Below are 27,213 nucleotides of genomic sequence, written 5' to 3' on the forward strand. Positions count from 1 at the left end.
CGCACCCCCAGGAGGCGCGCTCAGAGGGAAGCCGCCAGTGCGCCGCCTCTGCCTCGGCGCGGAACAAACGGTTAAAGATTTTTTTGGGCAGCGCCTCGAGGGGGGAGGAGCCAGGGGCCCGATCCGCAATTAAAGATGAACTTTGGGTGAACTAATTTGTCTGACCAAGGTAACGTGGGCAGTAACCTGGGCGGCCTTATAAAGAGGGCGCGCGGCGGGGTTCGGAGCTAGGGCGGCGGCGGCAGGTGGCGCGGGAGGCTGAAGCGTGCCATGGGGCTCCCGGCGCTGCTGGCCAGTGCGCTCTGCACCTTCGTGCTGCCGCTGCTGCTCTTCCTGGCGGCGCTCAAGCTCTGGGACCTGTACTGTGTGAGCAGCCGCGATCGCAGCTGCGCCCTCCCCTTGCCCCCCGGTACCATGGGCTTCCCATTCTTTGGGGAAACATTGCAGATGGTGCTTCAGGTAAGGGAGCTCGGGAAGGGACCTGACGCTTCCCCCGGAGTCCGCCTCAGCTCTGGGCCTGGGCTGAAGGTGGGATAAGTGTCCTCGCGAGGGAGGCGACCACGGCTTGGAAGAGGGGCTAGACGGAGACCAGATGCTCCCCGGCGCCCCCTCATGCGGGTTGCGGGTCTCTCTCCTCCACCTCCCTCTCAGCGGAGGAAGTTTCTGCAGATGAAGCGCAGGAAATACGGCTTCATCTACAAGACGCATCTGTTTGGGCGGCCCACGGTGCGGGTGATGGGCGCGGATAATGTGCGGCGCATCTTGCTGGGAGAGCACCGGTTGGTGTCGGTGCACTGGCCCGCGTCGGTGCGCACCATCCTGGGCGCTGGCTGCCTCTCCAACCTGCACGATTCCTCGCACAAGCAGCGAAAGAAGGTGAGGGTGAGCTGGCAACTCCTTGGCTGGCAGGGAGACCTCATCCTATGGCTTGGTTCAGGCAAATAGATGCGGGGCGAGGGCTAGTCCTATGTGGTGGGGACCAGGACCCTCTCTATCTGAGATCCACTTTAGCTTTTCTGCTAGCACGTGGGTTAGTCCTGGGGGGACTGAAATTCTTGAAAGGGTACTCGGAAAGGCGAAGGGGGGGGGGCTGAGGGAAAGTAGAGGATTGTAACACTCTCTGCTCCTGGGGGGTGCTCAGGTGATTATGCAGGCCTTCAGCCGCGAGGCACTCCAGTGCTACGTGCCCGTGATCGCTGAGGAAGTCAGCAGTTGTCTGGAGCAGTGGCTAAGCTGCGGCGAGCGCGGCCTCCTGGTCTACCCCGAGGTGAAGCGCCTCATGTTCCGCATCGCCATGCGCATCCTGCTGGGCTGCGAGCCGGGTCCAGCGGGCGGCGGGGAGGACGAGCAGCAGCTCGTGGAGGCTTTCGAGGAGATGACCCGCAATCTCTTCTCTCTTCCCATTGACGTGCCCTTTAGCGGCCTGTACCGGGTAAGGGCGGTTTGCGGAGTCGGAGTAGGGGAACGCAAGCTCGGGCATCCGCTCACCGCCACGCTCTCTCCGCGCTCAGGGCGTGAAGGCGCGGAACCTTATACACGCGCGCATCGAGGAGAACATTCGCGCCAAGATCCGCCGGCTTCAGGCTACAGAGCCGGATGGGGGTTGCAAGGACGCGCTGCAGCTCCTGATTGAGCACTCGTGGGAGAGGGGAGAGAGGCTGGATATGCAGGTGAGAAGCAATTTCAAAAGGTGCCAAGGGCCGGGGAGTGCCTCTGACTTTCCAGACACACTTTCTGGGGGTCTCCAAAGCCCTGTCAAGGCCCCAGCTACTTCCAAGTGGGCGGCGATGCTAGGTCTAGAGCTTTTCAACCTGTGGGTCGTGACCCCTTCACGGAGCCAAACAACCCTTTCAGAAGGGTCGCCTAAGAGCATCTGCATATCCGATATTTACATCAAGAAACATAACAGTAGCAAAATTACCGTTATGAAGTAGCAACAAAGATAATTTTATCGTTGGGGGTCACCACAACACGAGGAACCGTATTAAAGGGTGGCATTGGTCTAGAGAGCTGTGGAAGGGGGTGGCTGAGCAATGGGGAAGATCCCAAAGTTCAAAGGGCAAGGCTCATCTACAAAGGTTAAAGCGGAAGAGCAGGATTAAGGGAGTTTTGCGTTTTTGTTTGTGGTCTTTGACTTTCTATGAACAAAACGGATTTTACCCTTGAAGTCTTCCGTGCAATATTCTCAGGTCAGGTCTTTGTAACAGTGCTATAAACTGCACTCAGATCTGTATAAACTTCCGTTTTTATCCTTAGGCACTAAAACAATCGTCAACAGAGCTCCTCTTTGGTGGTCATGAAACTACAGCCAGTGCTGCGACGTCACTGATCACTTACCTAGGACTCTACCCACATGTCCTCCAGAAAGTTCGAGAAGAGATAAAGAGCAAGGTAGGATGATTCTAGAGGTTCCCCATTTGCCTAGGACATTCCTCTATTAACCACCACCACCACCCCCACTGTATATAAGTTTGCTCGATACACCCAGTACTATGACAGTGAAGATCTGAGAGCTAGGTGGGACTGTGGGGGAGAGACTCCACCTCGTGAATTTAAAAAGGCAGTTGTTTGTACTGGGCTCTCTCTTGGGCAGAATTTGACCCTCTCCTCCTCCTCCTCCTCCTCCTCCTCTTCCTCCTCCACCACCACCACCATCACCACCTTTTATAGAGCAAGGTTCTCCTTTCCCTGACCAAGAACATGAATAATGTGATTAGAGCCAATAGCTGATCAGGGTCGCAGTGTTGGTGAGGGCTCAGGGTATGACCCTTTATATACCTGATAAGCAACATTGTCTGGATAATGGGTTTAGGCTGAGGAAGTGTGGAAAGGAAGGCCATCAGGCCATCAGCTCTTTCCCTTTTATCCTCTCCCATCCAGACGCCTTCAGGTTTAGTTAACAGGTGAGTCCTGCTGGGCTGACTTTTTTTTTGGAGTGCCCAGGGATCCATCACTCACTTTTTTATCTGTTTCCATAGGGCTTACTTTGCAAGAGCAATCAAGACAACAAGTTAGACATGGAAACTTTGGAACAGCTTAAATACACTGGGTGTGTCATTAAGGAGACCCTGCGATTGAATCCTCCGGTTCCAGGAGGGTTTCGGGTTGCTCTGAAGACTTTTGAGCTGAATGTGAGTGCACCTCCTGTCCCCCACCCCCAGCCCTCGTCCACGTCCACTCTGCTATGCTGTTGAGCATCAGCTGCCCAGAGCAGTGGCTCACTGCCCTTGACAGTGTCCTGCCTCCTATGGTACTGGGAACCAATTTGCTCTCCTCTCTTAATGCCATCCATGCTAGTAATGACTTTTTGTTGTTGCAAGCTCAGGGCCGGGATTGTCAATTCTTAGGATTTTTTTTTTTTTTTAAACAGGGATACCAGATCCCCAAGGGCTGGAATGTTATTTACAGTATCTGTGACACCCACGATGTGGCAGATATCTTCACTAACAAGGAGGAATTTAATCCCGACCGCTTTATAGTGCCTCATCCAGAGGATGCTTCCCGGTTCAGCTTCATTCCATTTGGAGGAGGCCTTCGGAGCTGTGTAGGCAAAGAGTTTGCAAAAATTCTTCTTAAGATATTTACAGTGGAGCTGGCTAGGCACTGTGATTGGCAGCTTCTAAATGGACCTCCTACAATGAAGACAAGCCCCACTGTGTACCCTGTGGACAATCTCCCTGCAAGATTTACCCACTTCCAGGGAGATATCTGATAGCTATTTCAATTCTTGGACTTATTTGAAGTGTATATTGTTTTTTTTAAAATAGTGTCATGTTGACTTTATTTAATTTCTAAATGTATAGTATGATATTTATGTGTCTCTACTACAGTCCCGTGGTCTTAAATATTAAAATAATGAATTTGTATGATTTCCCAATAAAGTAAAATTAAAAAGTGCTTCTCTTGCTTTTTAAGATTCTTGTTGGCAAGCTGCCCATGGTGGTACATTGCTGTAATACTAGGACTTGGAAGGTGGAGGCAAGAAGAGCAGGCATTCAAGGCTAGCCTGGGCTACAGAAATCCTGTCTTAAACAAACACTACAACAAAAAGTCCTGTTAGGGAATCTGACTGGCTCAGTGTTTGTACTTTGTGTATTTAAAATGATTTAGAGTGAAACCATAGGTCTCTCCCCCATGTCAGAAAATATATATTATTATGTGTATGCTGATCCAAAGGTATCTTTGTAACTTTTTCTAAGGTCATTGAGACTTCATATTTTGAAATTGTATGGAGGCTAGTTATATTACATTATTTATTTATTTATTTATTTACATTTTTATGGTGCTGGGGATTGGATCGAAGGCTTCACACCTCTAGGGCAAGCCCTTTGTCATTAAGGCGCTGCCTCTCCCTTTCAGCCCAACGTTAATTCTAGATTCTTTTTCTTTGGTGCTTTTGGGAGGTAAACCTGGGATGCTGCAGTTATTTGGTGGTGGTCGTTGGTTTTACTCTAGAGAGAAGGCAACTTTGGGAAGGCAACACTGCTGCTGGTGAGTCGGGAAGCATCATCCCAGAGCAACGGGGTCAGCATAGCTAACATTTTAAATCAGCATAATGAATCCCTGTCATATGGAGGAGGCAGAACTCCTCTTTGAAGTTGATATTTTAGATAAGACAGAGCCAGCCCCTCTGGTTATGGACAGTTCTTACCCAAAATGAAACAGAGAAGAAAACCACTGGTGTGTCACCTTTCCTTAGAAGGTGCTTCAGGGATCCTTGCTGGGAAAGGCTGGTTTAGATAAGCAGAGCCCAGGCTTTCTTTATTCAAGATGAGGCAGCAGGGGCAGATTTAGCGGGCTGACAGATAAAGTTTTTATCTATCTCTGGCAATAGGGTTGAGTCTGACATGACTGATAAAATGGCCCAGTCGTGACCCTGTGAACCTTGGCTAACCTCCGCGAGAGCGCGGTTTTGTCACAGTTCTGACCCTGGCATGACCACGTTCTGAACGGAAGGCCGAACTCACTCCAGAGAGGTTAGCCACGGTGACTGGCTTATGCAAGCACATTCCCCCGTTTTGAAATGGCACAACCTGCTCGCTGGAACCTCTGGACGGCTTGTAGGTTTTGGACTTTAAAATTTTCATTACAATTTGAGAATTTGGCAATGTCACGGGAACCGGGTGGTCTGAAATAGGTGTTTGAACAGCTTTCGGTCCATAGTTAGACTTGCGCAATCTACCTGACTTTAGCGTTTGGGTAGAACATGAGTTGTTCTTGTTGTTGGATACTTCTGCTATTTCGAGAGCTTATTGAGTAACCCACAATGCAATGCTACAACATAAAGAAAGGAGACAAGTGGCCAAAGCTTCCGGACTCTATACTGTGAAAATGGAGCCCTTCCTCTGCAGAATGTCTGCCCGAGATCTTTGCAGATAGATTGAGCCAGCCTGGGGTGGGGGGTGGGGTGGGACATCAACAATCACAGAAAAACTTATACAAGGTCATTTTAGGGAGGTTTCGACACTATGCACTTTATTGAAGGGTGATTGGCTTTTAACAGCAGTGTCTTTGGTTACAGGAGGACTGTGAATCTCCATGAGCCGAGTTCTGTAGGAAACTCGAGCCATTTTAACATATAACTCAACTTCTTAAAAGCCACCTGAAGTTTTCTTCCCCTCTGGAGAGCTCATGGTTTTCTTCTCAACCTTTAGCTCAGTTATATCATCCAGGATCCACCTCAAAGATACATCCCCAGTGCGCTCTCTGATAATGCAGAGGGTGTTGAGTGAAGGCAGTGAGGTGCGTGGTATGAGACTGACTGAACGGACATAAGTGAGCCTGGGTCACACGTACCTGGGACAGGTTTGTTTATGGTACCAGTACCTGTGGGTCAGTACCCATGCGATGGAGAAATGAGGTAGCCTTGGCTAAAGCTGTGGAAAGAGGGCCATGGCTGTAGGAAACAAGCCCTCGGGACTCCCAGAGCTCCCTATGGTGATGGGAGCCTACAATCACTGTGTCGGTAGGTGGGCTCGCCACACTGGGCTGGAGTCCGCTGCCTCCTTCCTGTGGTGTTTGGCCTTGTCAATTCCTGTGCCTTTGTCTTCAGTCAGAGGTGTGGTGTCGCCCACCACACAGATCATTATCAGGACAGGGATGTGAAGGGAAGGGCTTCTTCCACATTCCGAAAGACTGTAGTCTTAGCAGGCTGGAGACCTAGAGGAGACACACCAGGAGTTTTGGAATCAGAAAAGACTTCCTGATGCCTCTTCTGCCCACCTCCACCCCTTTTCTAACACTTACCTATTATCTTTCCAAGGTTCTATAGCTGAGGGGTCACTATCTCCTAAATTTATCTTTCCTGCATCCTGTCACCTCTTCTGTCCCTGCCACAGTACAATTCCTTCATAAGCAACAGGTGAATTGGAGCTATGGGAGATTGCAGAGTTGGCTCCATCTTTCCTATCCCTTGTGGTGGTTTCAGGGCTTTTGCACCTTGCAAACCCCAAGATGTCCACAAGGGGGCGGGCTTCTCCCTTCTATGCCAAGCCCAGGGTACCTGTGACCGTGAAAGTTTTTCCACCAGTGACCATGAAATCTAAAGTTGACACATTCCGGTTCAAGGCTGCTTTGACCTCTAGATAGTGAGAAGCTGAAGACAACCCAATAACTTAGCTAGTACTCCACAAAAGGCCTGCCCCTCCCCCAAGAAGGGATCACATACTCCAGGTTTACCTAGACCATTACACAGTTCCAGAGGTAGTCAGCTGTGCACTCTGGATTTCCCACATTGTCCATATTTTAATCTATGCTATGTTACCCCAGTTTTCCAAGAAAACATAGGCAGCCTAATTAGTGTTTAGATGGCCTGAACTCAGTTCTGGAACCATCCCTTGAGAAAAAGCACTGTTGGAGCTGGAGAGAGAGCAAAGCCATTAAAAGCACGTTCCGCTCTTACAGAGGAGCCACGTGTGGTTTCCAGCACCCGCACTGGGCAGCTCACGACTGTCTGTAGCTCCCGCTCCAGCAGATCTGACAGTATCTTCTGACTTCCAAGGGTACCTGTGTTCTCTCTCTCTGTCTCTCTCTGTCTGTCTCTGTCTGTCTCTCTCTGTCTGTCTCTGTCTCTCTGTCTGTCTCTCTGTCTGTCTGTCTGTCTGTTTGTCTCTCTCTCTCTCTCTCTCTCTCTCTCTCTCTCTCTCTGTGTGTGTGTGTGTGTGTGTGTGTGTGTGTGTGTGTGTAGCTGGCATCCAACTCAGAGATCTGCCTGCCTCAGCCTCTGGAGTGCCCTAAAGGCAGTCACACCTGGCAAAATAAACTGAAATCTTAAGAAGAGAGAGAGGGCTGTGGATGTTAGAGGGGTAGTGGTGGCTCCTAAAAATCAACAGGTCAAAACTGTTGTAAATAACAGGTTCAGACCTGTCCTTCTGAACAGAGCATTTGCTTAGGAGGTGAGCCAGAGGAAGAGGTTACCAATACCGTGTGTGAAGGAGTAGCTAGAATTCTTTGGTGATGAAACCTGTGACCTTGGGGGCGGGGGTGGGAGCAAGCTCCTGGTCAGCAGGGGCATTCAAACGCAAGCTGGGTGGTGAAGATGGGTTAAATGGCTTTCCCATTCTCCTTCACAGCTAAACAGTGGCAAAGCTCCGACCGTTCATCCTGTATTAATTAGTTAGTTCCTCTGACACCTTCCTTCCTTCCTTTGAAATACACATTAATAACAGTCTTGGGAGACAGGTTCCCCTCCTCACTCTTCCTTCTAGCTCTTTCCGCAGTCCTCGCCTTAGGACTAGGTGAGATGGAGGTACAGAGGCACCTGGTACCCTGTGAGCTGTAGCGTTCAACTGCGATTTCTGGGTCTGCTTCAACACCCCACATCTCTCAGCTGTCTTATGGCGACCATTCAGTCCACTATGCCTCAGATCTTTCTCTTCTCCTGTCTTCCATGCACTGACACGGGACTCTGTCCACCCCACCATTCCCTTCTCTCTACCTCCTGAAAAGCTACCCAAGGTTAGGAGATGCTTTTCATCATGCTAATCATGTACATTTAGTCAACTCGGATACTTTCTTGCTCTCCTCCAGGATATGCTCACACATAGTAGGTGCTCTTTAGGAGAGAGCGCCTCTGCAATACTACTTGGTGTTTCTTCGACTTACATGGTGCCATGTTTTTTCTTTGAAAAGTGAAACTTTCATCCTTGGAAAAATCTCAGTGGCCGCAAGCTTACACGGTGTGGTTTAACAGCATGTCACAGTCCTGAAACCAATGCTCCATGGGTCCTTGGCCAAACAAGCTTTCCTTTCTTTGAAGTAGAGTCAACTCCAGTTAGAACCCCGGGAACACAGGGGTGGAGGCTTAGCTCTGGGTTGTGCGGTGGGTTTTCTGGGTGAGAGTTATCATGTTGCAATATTTGTAACCACATCACTTCAGTACAAAAAAAATGCCCCACATTGTAAGATTTCCCTCCCCTGCCAAACTCTTAGTCCATTGAGGGCTTAGAAATCTCTGTTTACTTGGTAATAGTAGATGCTTCCAGACTGTTAACTTGAAGTTACTAGTAGATTCATTTGGATTGGAAAGGCAGATAAGGCATGCTGCTTATAAGGTGACAAAATAAATTCAGTAAGGACAGCCCCCTGAGTTCATGAAGTATAGCAGTGCCACCCAATGCAACAGGGACCTGTTTCATACTCGGTGAGGGGACTTGGTACTCTGAAGTGGAAAGACCATTTAATATCAACCAGTCGCTGACTTTTCGGGCTGGAAGGCCTGTGAATATGTACTCCTGAGGGTCTGAGACTACAACTGGGAGAATTCAGGTTCCCCAGAATCCTAAAGTTACAGCAGAGAATATGAGCCAGGGTCTTAAAGGACTTGCTCAACTTGGACAAGAACAACAACAAAGAACAAAGCCCAGGACACTGGTTATTTGTGCCAGTCAGAGGGCAGACGAGGAGACTCTTCCAAACTGAACTGCACAGATTCTTGCTCCTTCCATGCCCCAGAGAGCTTCAGGACAGCGCTGTGAGAAGCTGGGGGTTTGCAGCCGCAGTGAATTTTACACAAAGCCTGACACAAGGTACAGTTTGCTAGCATTTTGGGTGAGGCTAGTGGCGGAACCTGCTTGGTGGTAGAGCTGTACCCTCACACATTTTGGAGCTGAGTGTGGTGGTTTGGATGAGAATAGCTCACATAGACTTATTATATATTTGAATGATTGGTCCCCAGTTGGTGGAACTGTTTGGGAAGAATTAGAAGGGTGGCCTTGTTGACAGATGTGTCACTGGGGATGGGCTTTGAAGTTTCAAAACCCATTCCCGTTGGCTTTTGCTCTGTCTCCTGATTGTTGTCTCAGTGCATAATCGCTCAGCTACAGCTCCACGCCTGCTGCCACGCTTCCCGAACTTACCCTCTGAAACGGTAAGCAAGCCCCCAGTAAACGCTTTCTTCTCTAAGCTGTCTTGGACGTGCTGTCTCCTCGTGACAATAGAAAAGTAACTAAGACACAGAGGCAAGATGCTTGTGAGATGTGAGTGTATAGCAGGACTGACAATGACTTGCTGAAATACAGATTGGCTCCCCCCGAGGTTTTCTGCACTAACTCAAGAATTAACATCTATAGCTAGCCCCCGAGCGGTGCTGATGTTCGTGGTCCAGGGATTACACCAAGCTTCACCAGTGAAAGCAAATCCGATTCGTGAGTGCAAACTTAGCAGGGCCAGCAAGTGATATGATGTACCCAGAGCCAGGCGGTTGATGTGCAGACATGGGGAACACAGGTACCATCTGATGTAGGTAGTTGCTGCTCAGCCCTGATCTGTTCTTCATCTGAAGGCGTGAAGACCTCTGTATCTCAAGCGCTTTCAGTAGTGTCAGGTGTTGGACATTCTGATTTGCTTGGGAACAGCTTTTTAGATTTTGGAGTCAATTTTCTTTATTTTTTTTTTTTTAATGTGTAAGCAAGATGAAAGTTGTTTGTGGCCTTATTAGCTGCTAGTTTGAATCTTCTTGGATCTTAGTTCTTGGGGCAGTGGGGTTCTTAGAGGGCTCTGTCAAGGGTTCATCTCAGGGTCTGGAGGGATGGCTGTTGTTAAGAGCACAGCCTGCTCACCCAGAGGACCCATGTTCAATTCCCAGCAATCCCATGGCAGCCCACAACTGTTTGTGACTCTAGTTCCAGGAGACCTAACAACCTTTCTGCCCTTCTGAGGGCACCAGGTACCCATACATATTAAGTAAGTAAAGAGAAAGCTTTATATTTTAAAGAAAGAGTTCATCTGAGTGGTTCCCTTGGTTCTCACTGACCAGGAATGAAGTCACCCACGCCTTGAGTAGAGCTACAAGGGTGTGTCTTCTGAGACGAAGGCTTTGCTCCTCACTTGGACTCTCCACAGGGTGACTTGAGTTTCTGTGACGCGTGGCAGCTGTCCTTGCTCAGAACAGTCGATCCCAAACCAGGAGCAAGTGAGAGACCTTAATGACTTTTACTACCTAACTCTGAAAACCACACGTTATTATGCCAACAGCATTCTGCTGATGACACAGGTGAGCTGTCTCCTTAGGTGATTCTGTAACTGGGGACCTCGAGGGCCATTTGGAGGTCGGCTAACACGGTATGTCTAGAGGAAGGCGTGGGTGCTTTTCTTTCCTTTTCCCTCAAGTGCTTTGCTTTTGGCCCTGTTTCTGAGAAATCCTTTATTTCCATATCATTAGCACCCATTGCTTACTGATGCTGCTGACATTAAGGAAAGCCCTCATCTGAACGGAGTCTCAGGAGTCATATGGTCCAGGGTTGCAGACAAGAATCCCGGGAGAAGCCTGAGAGGGTAGATGCTTAAACTCTTCAGCTTGCCAATGTTTTCAACAAGCTAATTTCACCCGGTCGTTTTTTCAGGCCTCTGTGTCCCTGGGCTCTGATTTGGATAATCCAATCACTGGGTGGCAAGCTGTCCTGGTTTGCTTAGGACTTATGGATTTCTTGGTACTTAAGTATTTGTGTGTGTGTGTGTGTGTGTGTGTGTGTGTGTGTGTGTGTGTGTAAGATAGAGGACAAAGCCCACCTTCCACTTTCATGTGGGCTCTAGGGATTGAACTTGGGTCTTCAGCCTTACGCAGCAAGTGCTTTGTCCCTTGGAACTGTCTCATAGGTCCTGATCTCCATCCCTTTTTTCAGTCTATTTTATGGACTAGCAACTTTTACTTCACTTGGTCACTCAGTGCTGTAGCTTCTCAGACAGCACCCCACATGTCCTGAATCCACATGCGTTTAGTGAGAGTCCAAGGCAATTTGATGCACCTTGAGGCTTAGGACTTTCTAGGTGTAAGCAAAACTTGACTTGAGTTTTCTCAGTCTCAGGCTCACTGGTTTCAGGGGTAAAACAGTAATCTGCCTGTGCTTCGTTTAACTTAACCTTGAGACACCTCTTGCTTTTAGTTCCCGCTTCATCACCAAAGGAAGGACAGCTAAAGTTTCATTGTTGGAGGGAACCTAAAAGTCCCAGCTCTGCCTGGAGCTTGGGTTGCGGTTCTTATAAAGCACCTTTTGACCATTGAAATCCCCGGTCCCTCCTCCCCACACGAAGATAAGGGAGACTGCTGAACACTTAGGTTGTTTCCAGTTTCAGACACTCCGAGCATTGTTTTCCAAGGTATCTTTGTATATCAGCCTTATGGAAAAAAATTAATGCTTCGTTTCTAAAGGCTTGGTTCAGAAAAATGAGTTTAACCACACCAAAGAAGATGCTTGTTTGAAACCACAGTGGGTATCTAAGAACATGCCCACGCAACGAATGCTTGAAAAAAATAGTATCGCATTTATTTTGTGGGAAATTATAGAGCTTTAGTAGGGTGAGTGTAGAGACGACATCTCACCTTGAAGGATGACTTTGGCAGTCCGTTTTATTAGGCGAACAAGGTGCAGAAAGGACCTAGCTAAGTCATGTGAGATGGCTAGCAAAGAGATTATTCATGCTTCCAGGAGACATTTTGGACATTTCTTCTGGTTGTAAAGCACTTGTACTGATTTTGTAATTAAGACTTTGAGGGTCTAGGTCTGTAGAGCAATTGAAGTTGGCAAGTTTATGCTTGCCTTGTATACAATAAAACCCTGGGTTTGATACTTAGAACCCAGGGTGGGGGTGGGTCTTAGTGTTCTATTGCTATGAAGAGACACCATGACCATGGCAACTCTTACAAAGGAAAACATTTAATTGGGGAATTGCTTACAATTTCAGAAGTTTAGTCCATTGTTCATCATGGTGGGCACCATGGCAGCATGGAGGCAGACGTGGTGCTGGTGAGGTAGACCAGAGTTCTGCATCTAGACCCACAGGCAGCAGGAAGAGAAAAGAGAACCATTGGGCCCGACTTGAGCTTCTGAAACCTCTGTGACACGCACTTCCTCCAAAGAGGCCACACCTCCTATCCTTTCAAATAGTGCCACTCCCTGGTGACCAAGCATTCAAATCTCTAAGCCTATGGGGACTATTCTCATTCAAACCACCTTGGAATGAGTCAGGCAGATTAGAAGTCCGGGTTCTGTGGTCACTTGAGACTCTGGATGAGCCATCTTTTGAGCCCAGCCTTGCTTCTCCATTTTCAAGGGCAGGCAATCAATGTTCTTGTTGCACTTGATTGGCAGATCCCAGGTCATGTGCTCATTCTCTGGCAGCCAGTTGTGGGTAAGGGAATGTTTTATTTCCTGTCCAAGAAGATTGTGGCTCAGGGTGGAGAAGACAGTTGCTGTCTAGCCAGTCGACATGTGATGTTTTTTGACCCCCTAGTCAAGAACTAAAATAGAAAAATCTTTCGGTTCTACTCTTTGAAAACCTCTACTTGTCTGTGGACACAGTTATGAGTTATTCAACTCTAACTTCTTGGCATTCTAGGAAAACCAGCTAAAGTGTACAGAGTGACTACTCCAAGTGATATTTCACGTCACTTCACTTCCGATGCATCATAATATCTGGGATGCAGATGCAGTTAACTAATTTTTGAGACAGAGTCTCCCTATGTTGCCCAGGCTGGTTTTGAAATAGAGGATTCAAATGATCCTTCTGCTTAGCCCTGATCCACAGTGCTTGACTCTGGATTGACTCTGCAGATGGAGGGTTATAGACAGTTACAGGTGCTTGTGAGCTGCCAGATGTGTATTCTGGGAATGATACTCAGGTCTTCTGCAAGACTAATATTTGTACTTAATCACCGAGCCATCTCTCTGGATCCACTGGGAATTGTTTTTTGTTTTTTTTTTTAATTTTGAGTTTTATTATTTTAGAAAATGTCAGCAGCCTTTTATAAAGTTGAAAAAAGTATTTTATGTTTATGGATGTTTTGTCTGCAGGTATGTCTATGCATCATGAGTGCTTGGTGCCCTCAAAGGCCAGAAGAAGGTGTCAGATTCCCTTCACCCGGAATCCTAGACAGCGGTGAGCTACCATGTGAGTGCTAGGAATCAAACCTGGGTCCTCTGAAATAGCATCCATGCTCTCAACTGCTAACTCTCTCCCCCAACCCTTCTCCCCCACCCCACCCCCTCCCAGGCACAGTTTTTAATGCTTGTTTTAGAAATTGAGCTTCGGAAGCACACAGCAGTGGAGCCACTTTCCTAGAGTCACATAGGAGATAAATGTTGGAGCCAAGATTTGAACCGAGGCTATTCAGATATAAGATTTGAATCTTTTGCTATGTGTATTTTCCTAGGGAGATAGCAATGGACATCTACTAATGTCAGACAGGGCATTGACAACAGACCAGAGAAACACATCTACTCTACCAGTGTGCTGGATAGTTTTATGTCAACTTGATACAAGCTAGGGTCATCAGAGAAGAGGGAACATCAACTGAGAAGATGCCTCCATAAGGTCTGGCTGTAAGGCATTTTCTTAATTAGTGTGATTGATGGGGAAGGGACCAGCCCGTGGTGGGTGGTGCCATCCCTGGCCTGGTGGTCATGGGTTCTATAAGAAAGCAGGCTGAGCAAGCCACGAGGAGCAAGCCAGTAAGCACACTCTTCTATGGCCTCTGCATCAGTTCCTGCCTCCAAGTTCTGGTCCTGTTTGAGTTCCTACTCTGGCTTTCTTCAGTGATAGACTGTGATGTGGAAGTGTAAGCCCAGAAAACCCTTTCCTCCCCATCTTGCTTTTTGTCATAGTGTTTCATCACAGCAGTAGAAACCTAACCAAGACACCCAGCTAGATAAAACAAAGACTTTAGTTATTTACATAGTAAGAGACTACTTAACAGGCCGCTAGCTACACCATGGTATAAACTTCACCCCAGCAACTGTTTAGTGCTTATGTGACCTCAGGGAGGGATGTGGTCTCCTTCATGGTCTCTTGGGTATTTTGTGGGCCAAGGGATATCTTCATACTAGCAAGTGTGTTTCCTTAACAGATTGTATATCTTCAGGAGTGTAGCCTCCTGTAAGAAACATCAGATATGAGTCATACTATACAACTTGTGTTTATGATAAGGAATTCAAGTCTTTTTATATCCCTCATCTTGGAAGTCTTTCATGCAAATGCTTTCATGCCCCCTTGGTCAACAAAGCCTTTGTCTATACAAAGGCTCTGCTACATTCTGGGATTAAAATGGTTGATCCCCTCCTCCTTTCATTTTCTTTCCAACAAGTCTTTTATTTTATTTTTTAAAATATTTTTATTACATATTTTCCTCAATTACATTTTCAATGCTATCCCAAAAGTTCCCCATACCCTCCCCCCCCCCACTTCCCTACCCACCCATTCCCATTTTTTTGGCCCTGGCATTCCCCTGTATTGGGGCATATACAGTTTGCGTGTCCAATGGGCCTCTCTTTCCAGTGATGGCCGACTAGGCCATCTTTTGATACATATGCAGTTAGAGTCAAGAGCTCCGGGGTACTGGTTAATTCATAATGTTGTTCCACCTATAGGGTTGCAGACCCCTTTAGCTCCTTGGGTACTTTCTCTAGCTCCTCCATTGGGAGCCCTGTGATCCATTCAATAGCTGACTGTGAGCATCCACTTCTGTGTTTGCTAGGCCCTGGCATAGTCTCACAAGAGACAGCTACATCTGGGTCCTTTCAACAAAATCTTGCTAGTGTATGCAATGGAGTCAGCGTTTGGAAGCTGATTATGGGGTGGATCCCTGGATATGGCAGTCTCTAGATGGTCCATCCTTTCGTCTCAGCTCCAAACTTTGTCTCTGTAACTCCTTCCATGGGTGTTTTGTTCCCAATTCTAAGGAGGGGCATAGTGTCCACTCTTTAGTCTTCATCTTTCTCCAACAAGTCTTTTAAACTAGCCAATCAAATAAGACTAAGAGGTCAGGCCTTGTGAACTGTCTGCTCTCTTCATAAGGGAATGCCCGGAAAGACCTGATCTTATGTCTTGTGTGGCTAATCATAGCTGCTCCAATTTCAAAATGGCAGTTGCCACATTATACCCAGAGGGCAGAGTTCCCCAGCATAAGTCCAGGTTATGTTTGGATCAGGTGCTGTTTCTACTCAAGAGAATAATGACTCCTATTTCCAGGACTTAGTTGGCACCAATGAGCGTCCTCAGTGCTTTCTGTGAATTGATTCACCAAGTCCATAGAGCGCCATCAAATCAGAAAATGGAACCTCAAGACAACAGCTGTTTACCCAGGTGTGTCCCCTGGTAAGGCACAGAATAGCAAGGTTTCATACCCAGACAGAGTCCACACACTGAATATGAACGTTCCTAAAACATCTGCCCACTTACAACACACAGGAATTCTCTCTTGGTCCGAAGTTATTTCCTTGGGAGGTCTGGAAACGCAGACAGTCCTTCTGATGATGCAGCTGCAGTTGAAGATCTGATCCCAGCTTTCTGGTTTACTCTGATGCTGGTGATCTGGCGTCAGATAAAGTAATTTAAGTTTACTCTGACCTCTGTCATTGATAGAGCTTGGTTAGAAAGAATTCAGACAGAGGAAGTATGCGTGAGAGTTGTGTGTATGTGTGAGCATGTGTGTGTGTGTGAGTTTGACTGTGTAAATGTGTGTGTGTGTGTGTGTGTGTGTGTATGTGTGAGTGTTATGTTGGGATAATACTATTGTGTACTGGGTGGAAGCATCACCTGTCAATAGAAAGCTGATGCCCTATTATCAAAAGGCAGGAAATAGGTAGGAGTTCTAGTAAAGAGACTGGAGTTCTGGGAGATTCACCCCAGACTCTGAGGAAGTCGACACATGAAACTGAGGAGAGGTAACTAGCCTTGTGATAGACATAGAATAGTTTAAATGGGTTATATAAGTTACGAGCTAGTGGGGGGGATGAGCCAAAGCTTATGGCATAAGCATTTATTCTTAAATAAATAGCTTTCAAGTCATTATTTGGGAACTGGGGCACCAGTGGAAAAGACCACAGTTACAGTATGAGTATGTGTGTATGAGAGAGTGTGAGTGTATGTGAGTGAATAAGAGTGTGTGTATATGTGAGTGTGTAAGGGTGTGCAATTGTGTGAAAGAGTGTGAGTGTGTAAGAGTATGTGAGTGTGGGAGTGTGTAAGGGTGTGTGAATGTGCAAGTGTGTGCGTGAATGTGTGAGCGTGTAAGTGTGTCTAAATGTGAGTGTGTAAGAGTGTGAGCATGTGAGAGTGAAAGTGTGTGAGTGTGTGAATGTGTGAAAGAGTGAGTATATGTGAGTGTGTATGTGAGTGTATAAGTGTGTGAGAGTGTGAGTGTATATGTATATTCATGTGTTGGGGTGGGGGCATCTTCATGCTCTAAATTTGTCCTTTTAGAGTTTCTGGAAGACATGAGGGGAAGGAGATCATTAGCCGTTTCTTGTTCACATCCACAGTATGAAACTGTGGCTCTTTAGCAAAGGAAATATTCAAGAACTGGAGTTTCACTGCTGGAGAAATGTGTTTTTCTAAGTGAAAATAGAGTTTAGCCTCAATTTGAATTGCAAATCCTTTCAAAAGCAGATTGGAAAGATAGAGCGGGCAGGAATGAACTCTTTCTACTTTGTTTTATAAAGAATTCCTGAGACAAGCTTTAAAAACAACAACAACAAAGTCCTAATTATTTTTTTAAAAATTCTGCTATCTTACCAATATGAATGTTTTAGGTGAATTAAAACAACCAGATAATTTTATACAATATCAACTTGGTTTAAGATGAAAGAAAACAAAACGCTCATTACCATTGCTGCTGCGGGTTATTGGAAGCAGAAAATTGCAGGGTGTGTTTGGCAAGCTGTGACTCTTAAGAGTTGTCCCGGAGGATAAAGCACAAGGTGGGGAAGCAAGATTCGAAGTGGGGCAGGACAGTCTGTGAGGCGTGGTCTGACCTCTCTGCTTGGGAGCTGCAAGGTTTGAGCTTATCACACCCAGCGCAGCGAGCATCACTATACGTGGTTTTCAGTTGAGAATGACTGATGCTCAGACCATGTTCTGAGCCGTGAGAATGAACCTGGGAAAGTGAGGGCGTACTCAGGTGTGTTAAGGAGCAGACATGGATGCTGATATTTGGGACCCCATTCTATTACATCCTCTTGAACTTAGAAAATCCATCTGATGAGGAAGCAGTGGATGGGGAGTGATACTCAGTATTTGGAGCTGGGATGATCAGGTGCTGGGCAAAGTCCTGGAGGGACTGGGGAGGAGTGCAGAGCAGAGGTTAGGGAAAGGATATCGAGGTATATGCAGAGCTGTGGAGTGAGGACCCGGGCCAGGAAGTGGGAGGTGCAGGTAGGTCTAGCTTCTGAAGGCAGATGGAAAGAATGTGTGATCTTCAGACATCACTGGGCAGAGTGTGGAGGGGAGGTGTGGAGAGGCTCCAGAGAAGGGGACAGGACATAATGGAAGTGGTTAGGTGAAGAGGTTGGTATCTCAGAGGATGGAGAAGGAGAGGGACCTTTGTCTCTCTGTGATTTTTAGGGTTCTGCATGAAGTACCTTCAGAGGGTATAGAGTTGACATATGTTAGAGAGAGGGATGAGGGGAGGAGAGGGAGAAGAAGAGGGGGGTTGGGAAGGGATAATGAGCTATTTACAGAGCTTAATGTGTGTGCCTGAGAGACAGAACAACTACAGGAAACTGGGAAACATGCAAACACACAGACACACACACCACACACATATCACATATACACACACACCGCAGCACATACACATATACATACACTTCATACCATTCTCTCTCATATACACATACCACATGGCACATACTACACACACACTACATGCACACTCACATATACAAACACCAACTCATACACACACATACCACACACATCATATATATTATATATACTCACATACATAAACCACACACTCAAACTCATACTACACACATACACACCACTCACAATACACATATACAACACATATACTACAAACACAACATAATAATGCACATATCACTGGCAGCATAACACACACATGCACACACACACACACACACACACACACACACACACACGGGCCATAACACACCCCAACATGAGATTTTTGAGAAAGTTTGCTATCTTAATTGAAGCCCTGAACTCAGGCCTGCTTTCTAATCTGTGCTTCCTCTTAACAAACAGGGTCCTGTATGAGTGAGAACACCATGTGATCAATGGGTGCTTCAAGAGCAGAAGGAAGGAGGCAGTGGGTCAGGTAGATAAAACAGAACAGGCCAGGGGATCTCCTGTGTTAATTGGTGTGATAGGAGTTGGTTGTCAGAAGCCATGGCTAGCCCCCAACACTCTCCAGGGTCTTGTCTGCCACTTACCTCACATCACAGCAGGAGACTCTTGGAGGAAGGGTTGGGAACTGGTTACCCCCTGGTGAGGTGGCAGTGGGGGGGTTTCCTCTGCTGCTGGAAAGCTGCAGAGATGTGAGGTTGAGCTCTGCCAAGAGTCTGGTGTGAGTTTTGTCTGCTCCCTGATCCTGGTAGTCAGGAGTCAGGGCTGGGAGCTGTGTGGGTTTTGAGACTTCTCAAAGAATGGCCAAACTCATACCTCTTGGGTATAAAGTTGATGTGTGTTAGGGAGAGGGAGGAGAAGGAGAAGAAAAGGGGGATGGGAGAAGGGACAAGCATGTGTCAGTTGGGAGCAGTTAATGTCTCAGTCTGGGGTACAGTGTCCACTCCATACCACCAGTCTACACTGGGCAGCAACAGGAGAGACTGGGCGTGTCTTGCTTCTGCACATGCGCAATGCTGAGACGCGTGCCCCACTCCCAATCCAGGGTCTGGATACCCTGTTCTCTTATTGCTGGAGTCAGCAGCCGAGGGACCGAGGGAACTCCTCCTGCACATTATGATACAAAACTACAGAGCCCTGGCTGATCTCAGAGTAGCAAGAAGTTACTGAGTGCTGGGACTATAGGCATGTGCCAACCCTGGAGCAATTTCTGAGAACATTGGAAAGTGGAACACGGGTCTAGCACTCCGCTCTAGACGACGCCTGCTCAGCGTCTGGCTCCCGAGTACCTGCTGTTGGGTGTGCCATTTCCACTGGAAAAGGTTGGGCTGCCTGAAACCCCTAATTAGTGTCAATTTTATTATTCATGTGGCAGAATTCAAGCTGCCTGTAATCACTTGGATAAAAAAAATTCTTTGGCTTGCCTTTAATCCCAGCACTTAGAGGCAGAGACAGCAGGTTCAGGAATTCAAGGTCATTTTCAGTTACATAGTGAATTTGAGGCCAGCCTGAGATGAATGAGACCCTGTCTCAAAAATCTAAAAATACAAACACACAAAACCCTTTGTCTTCTGGTGTGCATGAGGATGCAGAATGTATAATTTGGCCTACTCCTGGCATCGTGTGTCAAAAACCTTAAAATTGTGGATATGCTAGGAACCAAGAATTCCAACTCACTATTGTAGCCCAGATTAGCCTGGAGTGTGATATGCCTTAAAATATCGACCCACCTGCCTCTTAACAGACGACCTGTGGAGCCTTGCTTGCCAGGATTTTGCTCTTATTGATACATATATTTTGGCCCAAGGCTTCTAAGCTTAGAGGTTTCTTTTTCTTTTTTCCTTCTGAACATAACCTTAGCATTATTTTATGAAGCAAATTTGTTCTTCGATTGACAATTTTACACATAAACACACTGACCACTTTCACGGCCCCACCTTCCTAACACCGGGTCTACCTGCCTCCCACAGATCTTTCTCATTCATTCATGTCTACTAGTTATGTGATCCACGAAGTTTAGCCGGAGCCAGCTGTGTGACCATGAGCGCGGCAGACTGAGCAGGGGTACCCAGCTGAAAGCAGTGGCTTCTTCTTCCTCAGATCTATCAAACAGTTCTTCAAGTAGGGCCCTTGAGTCCCTCCCTCTTCCATGACCAATGGTGGATAGGGCCTGTCTTGCGCCAGTCCCGTGCATGTAATTGTGCTTTTGAGTTCATGACTTCAATGCCCAGCTTTCACCGTACATGATGATGATGATGATGATGATGATGGTGATGATGATGATTTTGAGACAGGTTTTCTCTGTGTGTAGCCCTGGCTGTCCCAGAATTCACTCTGTGAACCAGGCTGGTTTTGAACTCACAGAGCTCCTCCTGCCTCTGCCTCCTAAGTGCTGGGATTAAAGGTGTGCACCACTCCCACCTGGCTTGTTTTTTGACTCTTACTTACCTCCCACTCCCTCTTCCACTATGTTCCTTAAGCCTCACAGGGAGGGGCTGGTATAGGTTAGGTTGAGCCCCTAAACAAGACGTTCACACCTTATTTTAAGATACTCTCAGAAAGTTGCTCATTGGACAAAGATATGTAGAAAACATTGCAAACAGCCTACTGTTGCCTGAGGCAGACCCAGGAAACCCCTGGAACTCACATAAAGGTAGACTATGAGAACGACACACAGTTATCCTCTGACCTCCACTTGTGCGCTGTGGCACGTGGGCCACCCTCCCAACACACACACACACACACACACACACACACACACACACACCCCACAATAATAAAAGGATTAAAGAAAGGTATTTGTAATCTATTTGGTTTCAAACGCCTGAGAATCATTCTGGAATGTCAGGCCCCATCATCTGATTGCTGAGTGACTTAGACAAGGAAATGAATGTCTTGAAGCCTTAGTCTCTGTATCTATCAAGTGGGGCAAATCATCACATGACCTCCCAGGGTTTCTGTGAGCATTCGAGGAGATAATTCAGGAATTACTTATCTGTAACTCAGCACAGTGTGAGCACTTAGGCAATTTTGTGTTCTGCTGTCCTCACACTCAGTTTTGAGAATGTCTGTAGGGATGAGCTAGAGAGACAGAAAGCATGATGGGAAAGATGTCTAGGATGATGGGGCTGAGCTGGGCGGGGGTGGGGTTGTTGTTGTTTGTTTTTATTTTTTGTTTGTTTTTGTTTTTCATATCAGAATGCTGTAAAAACACATGGCAACTTTTGTAAAAAAGAAAAGGGATTACCAAGAAGACAACAGCCTTGATTGCTTGAGACCCCTTGAGAACTTCAAGACCTCCTTGCTCTGTTAGTCCTTGGTCTTGTTGGAGCCATCTGAAGTTGGACCTGTAAGCAGAGCCAACAGTCCTGTCACATGCTTTCCCTTCCTGGCCTGCTCCTGCCCAGGGGAATCTCACTAGCAGGTGTGTGTGTGTGTGAGTGTGTGTGTGTGTGTGTGTGTGTGTGTAGGAAGCAAACACTTGAGTCTGGATAAAGCTTGAAAAGTGATAACACTTCCTCAGCACTACCACCTTGAGATAGATGCCTGGGGTGTGAAACCCACCCCCACAACAGGAGATGCCTGGGGAGAGGATGCCTAGTGGAACTCCACTCTGATTAGTCAGCCTTTATCAGCCCAGTACCAGAGAGTTCTTTTGTGTCTACTCTTCCTCTTCCATCCCTGTTGTCTGCTCTGTCACAGATTGTTCATTAGCACTTGTGGCAAATGTCTCAAGGCAAACAGGAGGGCTAAGTGACAACCAAACTGTTTCAATCTCCTGGGAGGGACAGAGGAGATGGGTGGAGACGTCTTTCCCAGAATTGAAAGGCAGAGAGGATGGGGTTGGGGCTCCCACCAGGAAGGTGCACACGGAGCCTGGAGCAGAAGGAAGGAAGGCTTCCGGTTCCCAGTCTCCAGGGCTGCTTGGGGGTGGCTCATCTGCCTTCCACAAGGCAGATAGGGCACCCCGGAGGCAGCGAGTGAGCAACAGTGCGAAGGGAGGAGCTGGGGCTTTCTCCTTCCAGGAGAATGTTCAGAGGCTGTGGGGCGTGGAGCTGGAGTCTGATCTTTGCTCATCAGATCCACCAGAAGGCCACTGGCCATGCTTTGTCCATTTTTTTTTTGCTGAAAATAAGCTTATAGATTTATCTTTATTTCTTAAGACAGGCTCTCTCTGTTTTAGTTCTGGTTGTCCCAGAACTCGATAGGCTACACCAGGCTGGCAAACTCAAACTCAAAGAGATCTATTTGCCTCTGCCTCCCCAGTGCTGGGGTTAAAGGCATGCACCACCGTTCCCAGCCTCAGATTTAATCTTTGAGAAGGTGTACTTTTTTGTATTGTATATGCATGTGTTACATGGTATACATCATATGAATGTCTCCCCTGTATGTGTCATTGTGAACTACACCTGTGCCTGCTGTCCTCAGAGCTCAGAAGGTGAAGCTGGCGTTCCTGGAACTGGACATGTGATGGTTGTGAGCCACCATGTGGGTACTGAGAAACAGCCCTTTCTCTTAATCACTGAGCCATATCTCCAGACCTAGATATTTTTTTCTTAAATGGGTCACACTCTTGCATCATATCAATGACATTGTTTTTTTTTTTTTTCCTTGTGGTGTGAGACTGAACGTCACCTGTCCTTAGCATATGCTCCACTCTACGACTAGACCTCTAACACTGGAAACTTTTGCCTGATGCAAAGCCACCAAGGTCTTCTCCTAGAGGCTTTGCTCTTTTTTAAATTAACTAAGTAATTTTTGAGTCAACGACTCTCATAGCTTAGGTTGACCTTAAGCTGACAAAGAGGTGAACAGAATTCACCAGTGAAAGGCTAATCTTCTCAGATGGGCTGCTGAAAAACAAGAATCCGAAGGCAGAAAAATTAAACTTTTGTTTTGATAAGTTTGTATCATTTGATTTTTTATTTGCTTAGTTTGTTGGTTAGATGGTTGGTTGGTTGGCATTTTTGAGAGATGCCCTTAATATGCAGTTCAGACTGGCCTGGAATTCATAATCCTCTTGCCTCAGACTCCCCCACGCTGGGATTTCAGATGTGTGCTTACTACCTGATCTGAGAGGACTTCTGTTGTTCAGTCATATTTCTCAGAACTGTCCACTCTTCATTGGATTCAAGCATTAAAAATAGATTTTTTTCCCCTGAGTTTGGGCCTTCATCTCTAAAGCCTCCCATGAATGTAAAACAGATATGTTCTCTCAAGCAGAAAGGAAATGGTTGATCCATATTTCAAACCACAAATTCTGCTCATCGTGGTTGACTGTGTGGGCTCAGTGGTCTAGTGCTTACCTATTATACTCGAGGCTCTGGGTCCCATCCCTAGCATTGGACGTGGGTAAATTTGATTCACACTTTAAACCTGTATTAAATGCAGAAGCTAAAACTTCTAGGAATGTAGCTCTGTGGGTAGCGTGCTTGCCGAGCAAGCATGAAGCCCCAGGCACAGTCCCTATACTACATAAACTGAATATGTGGTACATGCCTGTAACCCTAGGAGGATCAGAGTTCAAGGCCATTCTCTGACTGAGTCTAGGTTAACCTGAGAACAGACTTAACAATATTGTGTCTCCCTAAGAATGTGGGCTGCTCTTCTTATTAGTTTCCCTTAGGGAAATAAGAGAAATAGGGAAATTACAATGGCCAACACACAGGCCTTGCATAGCTTTTCTTCATCAGATCTATCCTAAGCACTTCATGTGTTTTCATGCTGTTATGGATGCCACTGCTTAAGTCTCAACTTCCAATGGCTCATGGCTGGCATATAAAAACAGAATCAAGGCAGAGGAAGGTAGTTCTCTGTGAGATTGAATCTAGCCTGGTCTACATGGCAAGTTCCAGGCCAGCCTGGGCTACTCAACCCCTGTTTCAACAAAACATGATGGTGTTTGCATTTTTTCTTTTTGTATCCTGATCTTGGATCCTGCAGCACAGAGGATCATAACATCCTGCAAATAAGAATAAGAGTAGTTTTCCTTCCCAACATTTATTGTACTTTTTATCCATTGTTCTTTGCTTTTCCATCTCCCAAACAATACTGGACAGAAGCAGGAAGAAAACATCTTTGCTTTGTTCTTGAGTTCAGGTGAAAGAACTGGATTTTTCTTTGAGAATAATGTTGCCCAAGGTTGATACAAATGCTCATCTGCAAACTGAAGTACTATTTTTTTTTAATAAAAAAATTGTATTTACCTAGAAGCAATTACAGAGTGGTATTCAGTTAACAGAACAATAATTATCTTCGTATAAGCTGCATCAGAGACAACTGAAGATGAAAAAAAACAAAACCCAAAAATAAAACCAAAAGAAAAAAACAAAAACAAACAAACAAAAAAAACAAAAACCAAACTACTGTCCCCATATATAACTAATTTGTGCCAACAAGAACCTGCTTTAAATTTCCATGCCAATTTACAACCCCCAGACTGTACCAGGCAAGGTTAGTGGCTATTGAAAATACCACCAGGACAGGGCTATCTAAAGACACATTCGGTAGTGTGTTAACTATACAAAAAAAGGACACTGTACAGTTTAAAAACAAATCTTACACAGCTTTACATTTCAATTTTTTTCTTTAAAAGGAGTGAGTTGTGTACAGGGGGTTAAATGCTTTATAGACAAGGAACCAACTTCTTCCTCTTCTTCTTCTTCTTCTTCTTCTTCTTCCTCTTCTTCCTCTTCTTCTTCTTCTTCCTCTTCTTCCTCTTCTTCCTCTTCTTCCTCTTCTTCCTCTTCTTCCTCTTCTTCCTCTTCCTCTTCTTCCTCTTCTTCCTCTTCTTCCTCTTCTTCCTCTTCTTCCTCCTCTTCTTCCTCCTCTTCTTCCTCCTCTTCTTCCTCCTCTTCTTCCTCCTCTTCTTCCTCCTCTTCTTCCTCTTCTTCTTCCTCCTCTTCTTCCTCCTCTTCTTCCTCCTCTTCTTCCTCCTCTTCTTCCTCCTCTTCTTCCTCTTCTTCTTCCTCTTCTTCTTCCTCTTCTTCTTCTTCTTCTTCTTCTTTCTTCTTCTTCTTCTTCTTCTTCTTCTTCTTCTTCTTCTTCTTCTTCTTCTTCTTCTTCTTCTTCTTCTTCTTCTATCTCCTTCTCCTCCTTCTCCTTCTTCCTCTTCCTCTTCTTCCTCATCCTCTTCATCCTTCTCCTCGTCTTCCTTCTTTTTCTTGCTCTTTTCAGCCTTGACCACCCCGTTTTTTGCTGCATCAGGTTTTCCTGTAGCCCTGTAGGCAGCAATATCCTTCTCGTACTTCTCCTTCAGTTTGGCAGCTTTCTTCTCATAGGGCTGCTTGTCATCCACTGCAGTGTTGTTCCACATCTCTCCTAGTTTCTTTGCAATGTCACAAATGGATAAGCCAGGATGCTCGCCTTTGATTTTGGGGCAGTACTCAGAACAGAACAAGAAGAAGGAGGCCTTTTGGGTGCACTGGGGTCCTTGAACTTCTTTTTGGTCTCCCTTTGGGGGGGGGATGTAGGTTTTCATTTCTCTTTCATAAGGAGACTTGTCAGCCTTTGCCATATCTTCACATTTCCCCTTTTCTTTAGCAGACATGGTCTCTCACCTCTCTGAGCACTTCTTGGAGAGCTCTGAGAAGTTGACAGAAGCATCCGGGTGCTTCTTCTTGTGCTCCTCCCAGCAGGTTTGCACAAAGAATGCATATGAAGACACTTTGCCTCTCAGCTTCTTAGGATCTCCTTTGCCCATGTTTAGTTGATTTTCCACCACGAGGCACAGAGCTGCCCAGTGCCCGTCCTGCTTACGCTTGCCCCAGTGCTGTCTCTATGGAGCTCAATGTCTGAAGTACTATTTTAAAAATCAAAACATAAAGGTTGAGTTTCGTCAAACACTCTTCCTACTTCTATTAATATAAGCTGCATGGTGGAGGCAGAGGTAGGTGGAAGGCCAGCCTGGTCTATAGAATGAGTTCCAGGATGTCCAGAGCTACACAGGGAAACCTCGTATCACAAAACTAAAATATGAAAAGTTGGGGTGTGAATGTGAGTCTGGAGAGCTGACAACGGTCAAGAGCAGTGTCTGAGGGCAAACTTCCTTCCATAGGTGGTGTGGTATGTGTCACTGCTTCCTCCCATAGGTGGTGTGGTATGTATCAGTCACTGCTGCCTGATTTTGCCACTTTGGAACATATTTTAGATATTCTTTACATCTCTGCTCATTTTTGACTGGTTGTCAGGCATTCTGAACTACCTCTTATTTTGTGTGAGATAGTCCTTGTATTCCTGTGGCTATTACTGTAGACCTCTACTGTCTTGGTCTTTCTGGTCCTTAGCTTTGTTTCTTCAAACCTAGGAATCTTCTGGGTTCTGCCTGGATCCCCCCCTTCCTGCGATGTTAGGAATAGGGAACCGCCACCCCTCTTCAGTTCCTAGATTCCTTCCACCCAAGAAGAAATCTATGAGCAGTAGCCACCTTCTCTCTCTCTCTCTCTCTCTCTCTCTCTCTCCCAAGTCCCTGGTGACCCCTCACAGGTGCCACCATTGTATCCTGGTGAATTCATCTGACCTGGATAAACCTATTGGCTGCAAGTGGGGCTTATCTACTTTATCGTATGTTCTTCATTCTTTTCATTGCCTTTCTGTAATATGCATTCATCAAACTTTGGGTGGTTTCTACCTTTTGGTGATCATGAGTAGTATAGCTGTGACCAGTAGTAGTCTTAGATGTGTGTTTCAGTACCTGTTCTCAATTCTTTTGAATATGTTTCTGCCACTGAGATCTCTGGGTTAATTGGTAATTATAATTTTTTTTTTAGTACCACTAGGTTATTTTACACAGTAGCTGAACTATTTATTTATTTATTTATTTTTAATGTTCTGTTTTTTGAGACGGGGTCTTTCTACATACATATCCCTGGTTGTCTTGGAACTCACTATATAAACCAGGCTGGCCTTGAACTCACAGAGATGGGTCTTCCTCTGCCTCCAAGTGCTGGGATTAAAGGAGTGTGCCACCATGAAGGTTTTAATGTTTTTATTTCATGCATATGTGTCTTTTGCCTGCATATATGTCTGGACACTACATGACTGCAATGCCCAAAGAGGCCAGAAGGGGTGTCGGATCCCCTGGAACTTCAGTTGCTAGCTGCCGTGGCACTGGAAACTGAACCCGGGTTC

General features: G+C 46.3%; 1 protein-coding gene and 1 pseudogene across 2 annotated transcripts; one reads left to right on the forward strand and one right to left on the reverse strand.

The window, feature by feature from the left end:
• The first annotated feature begins 98 nt into the window (after positions 1-98).
• On the forward strand, positions 99-3,897 carry Cyp26a1 (cytochrome P450, family 26, subfamily a, polypeptide 1). Of its 2 annotated transcripts, none has more exons than XM_017318053.2 (7): positions 99-169; positions 652-876; positions 1,142-1,432; positions 1,512-1,670; positions 2,257-2,391; positions 2,979-3,131; positions 3,371-3,897. In XM_017318053.2, exons 2-7 carry the CDS (start codon positions 670-672, stop codon positions 3,710-3,712), a joined length of 1,287 nt encoding a protein of 428 aa, XP_017173542.1. In that variant the 5' UTR covers positions 99-169; positions 652-669; the 3' UTR covers positions 3,713-3,897. The 2 variants fall into 2 exon arrangements, with proteins under 2 accessions (XP_017173542.1, NP_031837.2); NM_007811.2 differs by having other exon boundaries at positions 169-459.
• Gm9066 (predicted gene 9066) lies at positions 25,122-25,877 on the reverse strand (annotated as a pseudogene).

This window comes from Mus musculus, chromosome 19 (genome assembly GCF_000001635.26).
Source record: "Mus musculus strain C57BL/6J chromosome 19, GRCm38.p6 C57BL/6J".
Lineage (NCBI taxonomy): Eukaryota > Metazoa > Chordata > Mammalia > Rodentia > Muridae > Mus > Mus musculus.

What these genes read in the sequence shown, in the direction of transcription:
- Cyp26a1 (NM_007811.2), top strand. Translation starts at nt 271, where the DNA reads ATGGGGCTCCCGGCGCTGCTGGCCAGTGCGCTCTGCACCTTCGTGCTG. An exon ending in CGCACAAGCAGCGAAAGAAG is followed by an intron (nt 877 to 1,141) that starts GTGAGGGTGAGC and finishes GGGGGTGCTCAG; the next exon opens with GTGATTATGCAGGCCTTCAG. An exon ending in GAGAGAGGCTGGATATGCAG is followed by an intron (nt 1,671 to 2,256) that starts GTGAGAAGCAAT and finishes TTTTATCCTTAG; the next exon opens with GCACTAAAACAATCGTCAAC.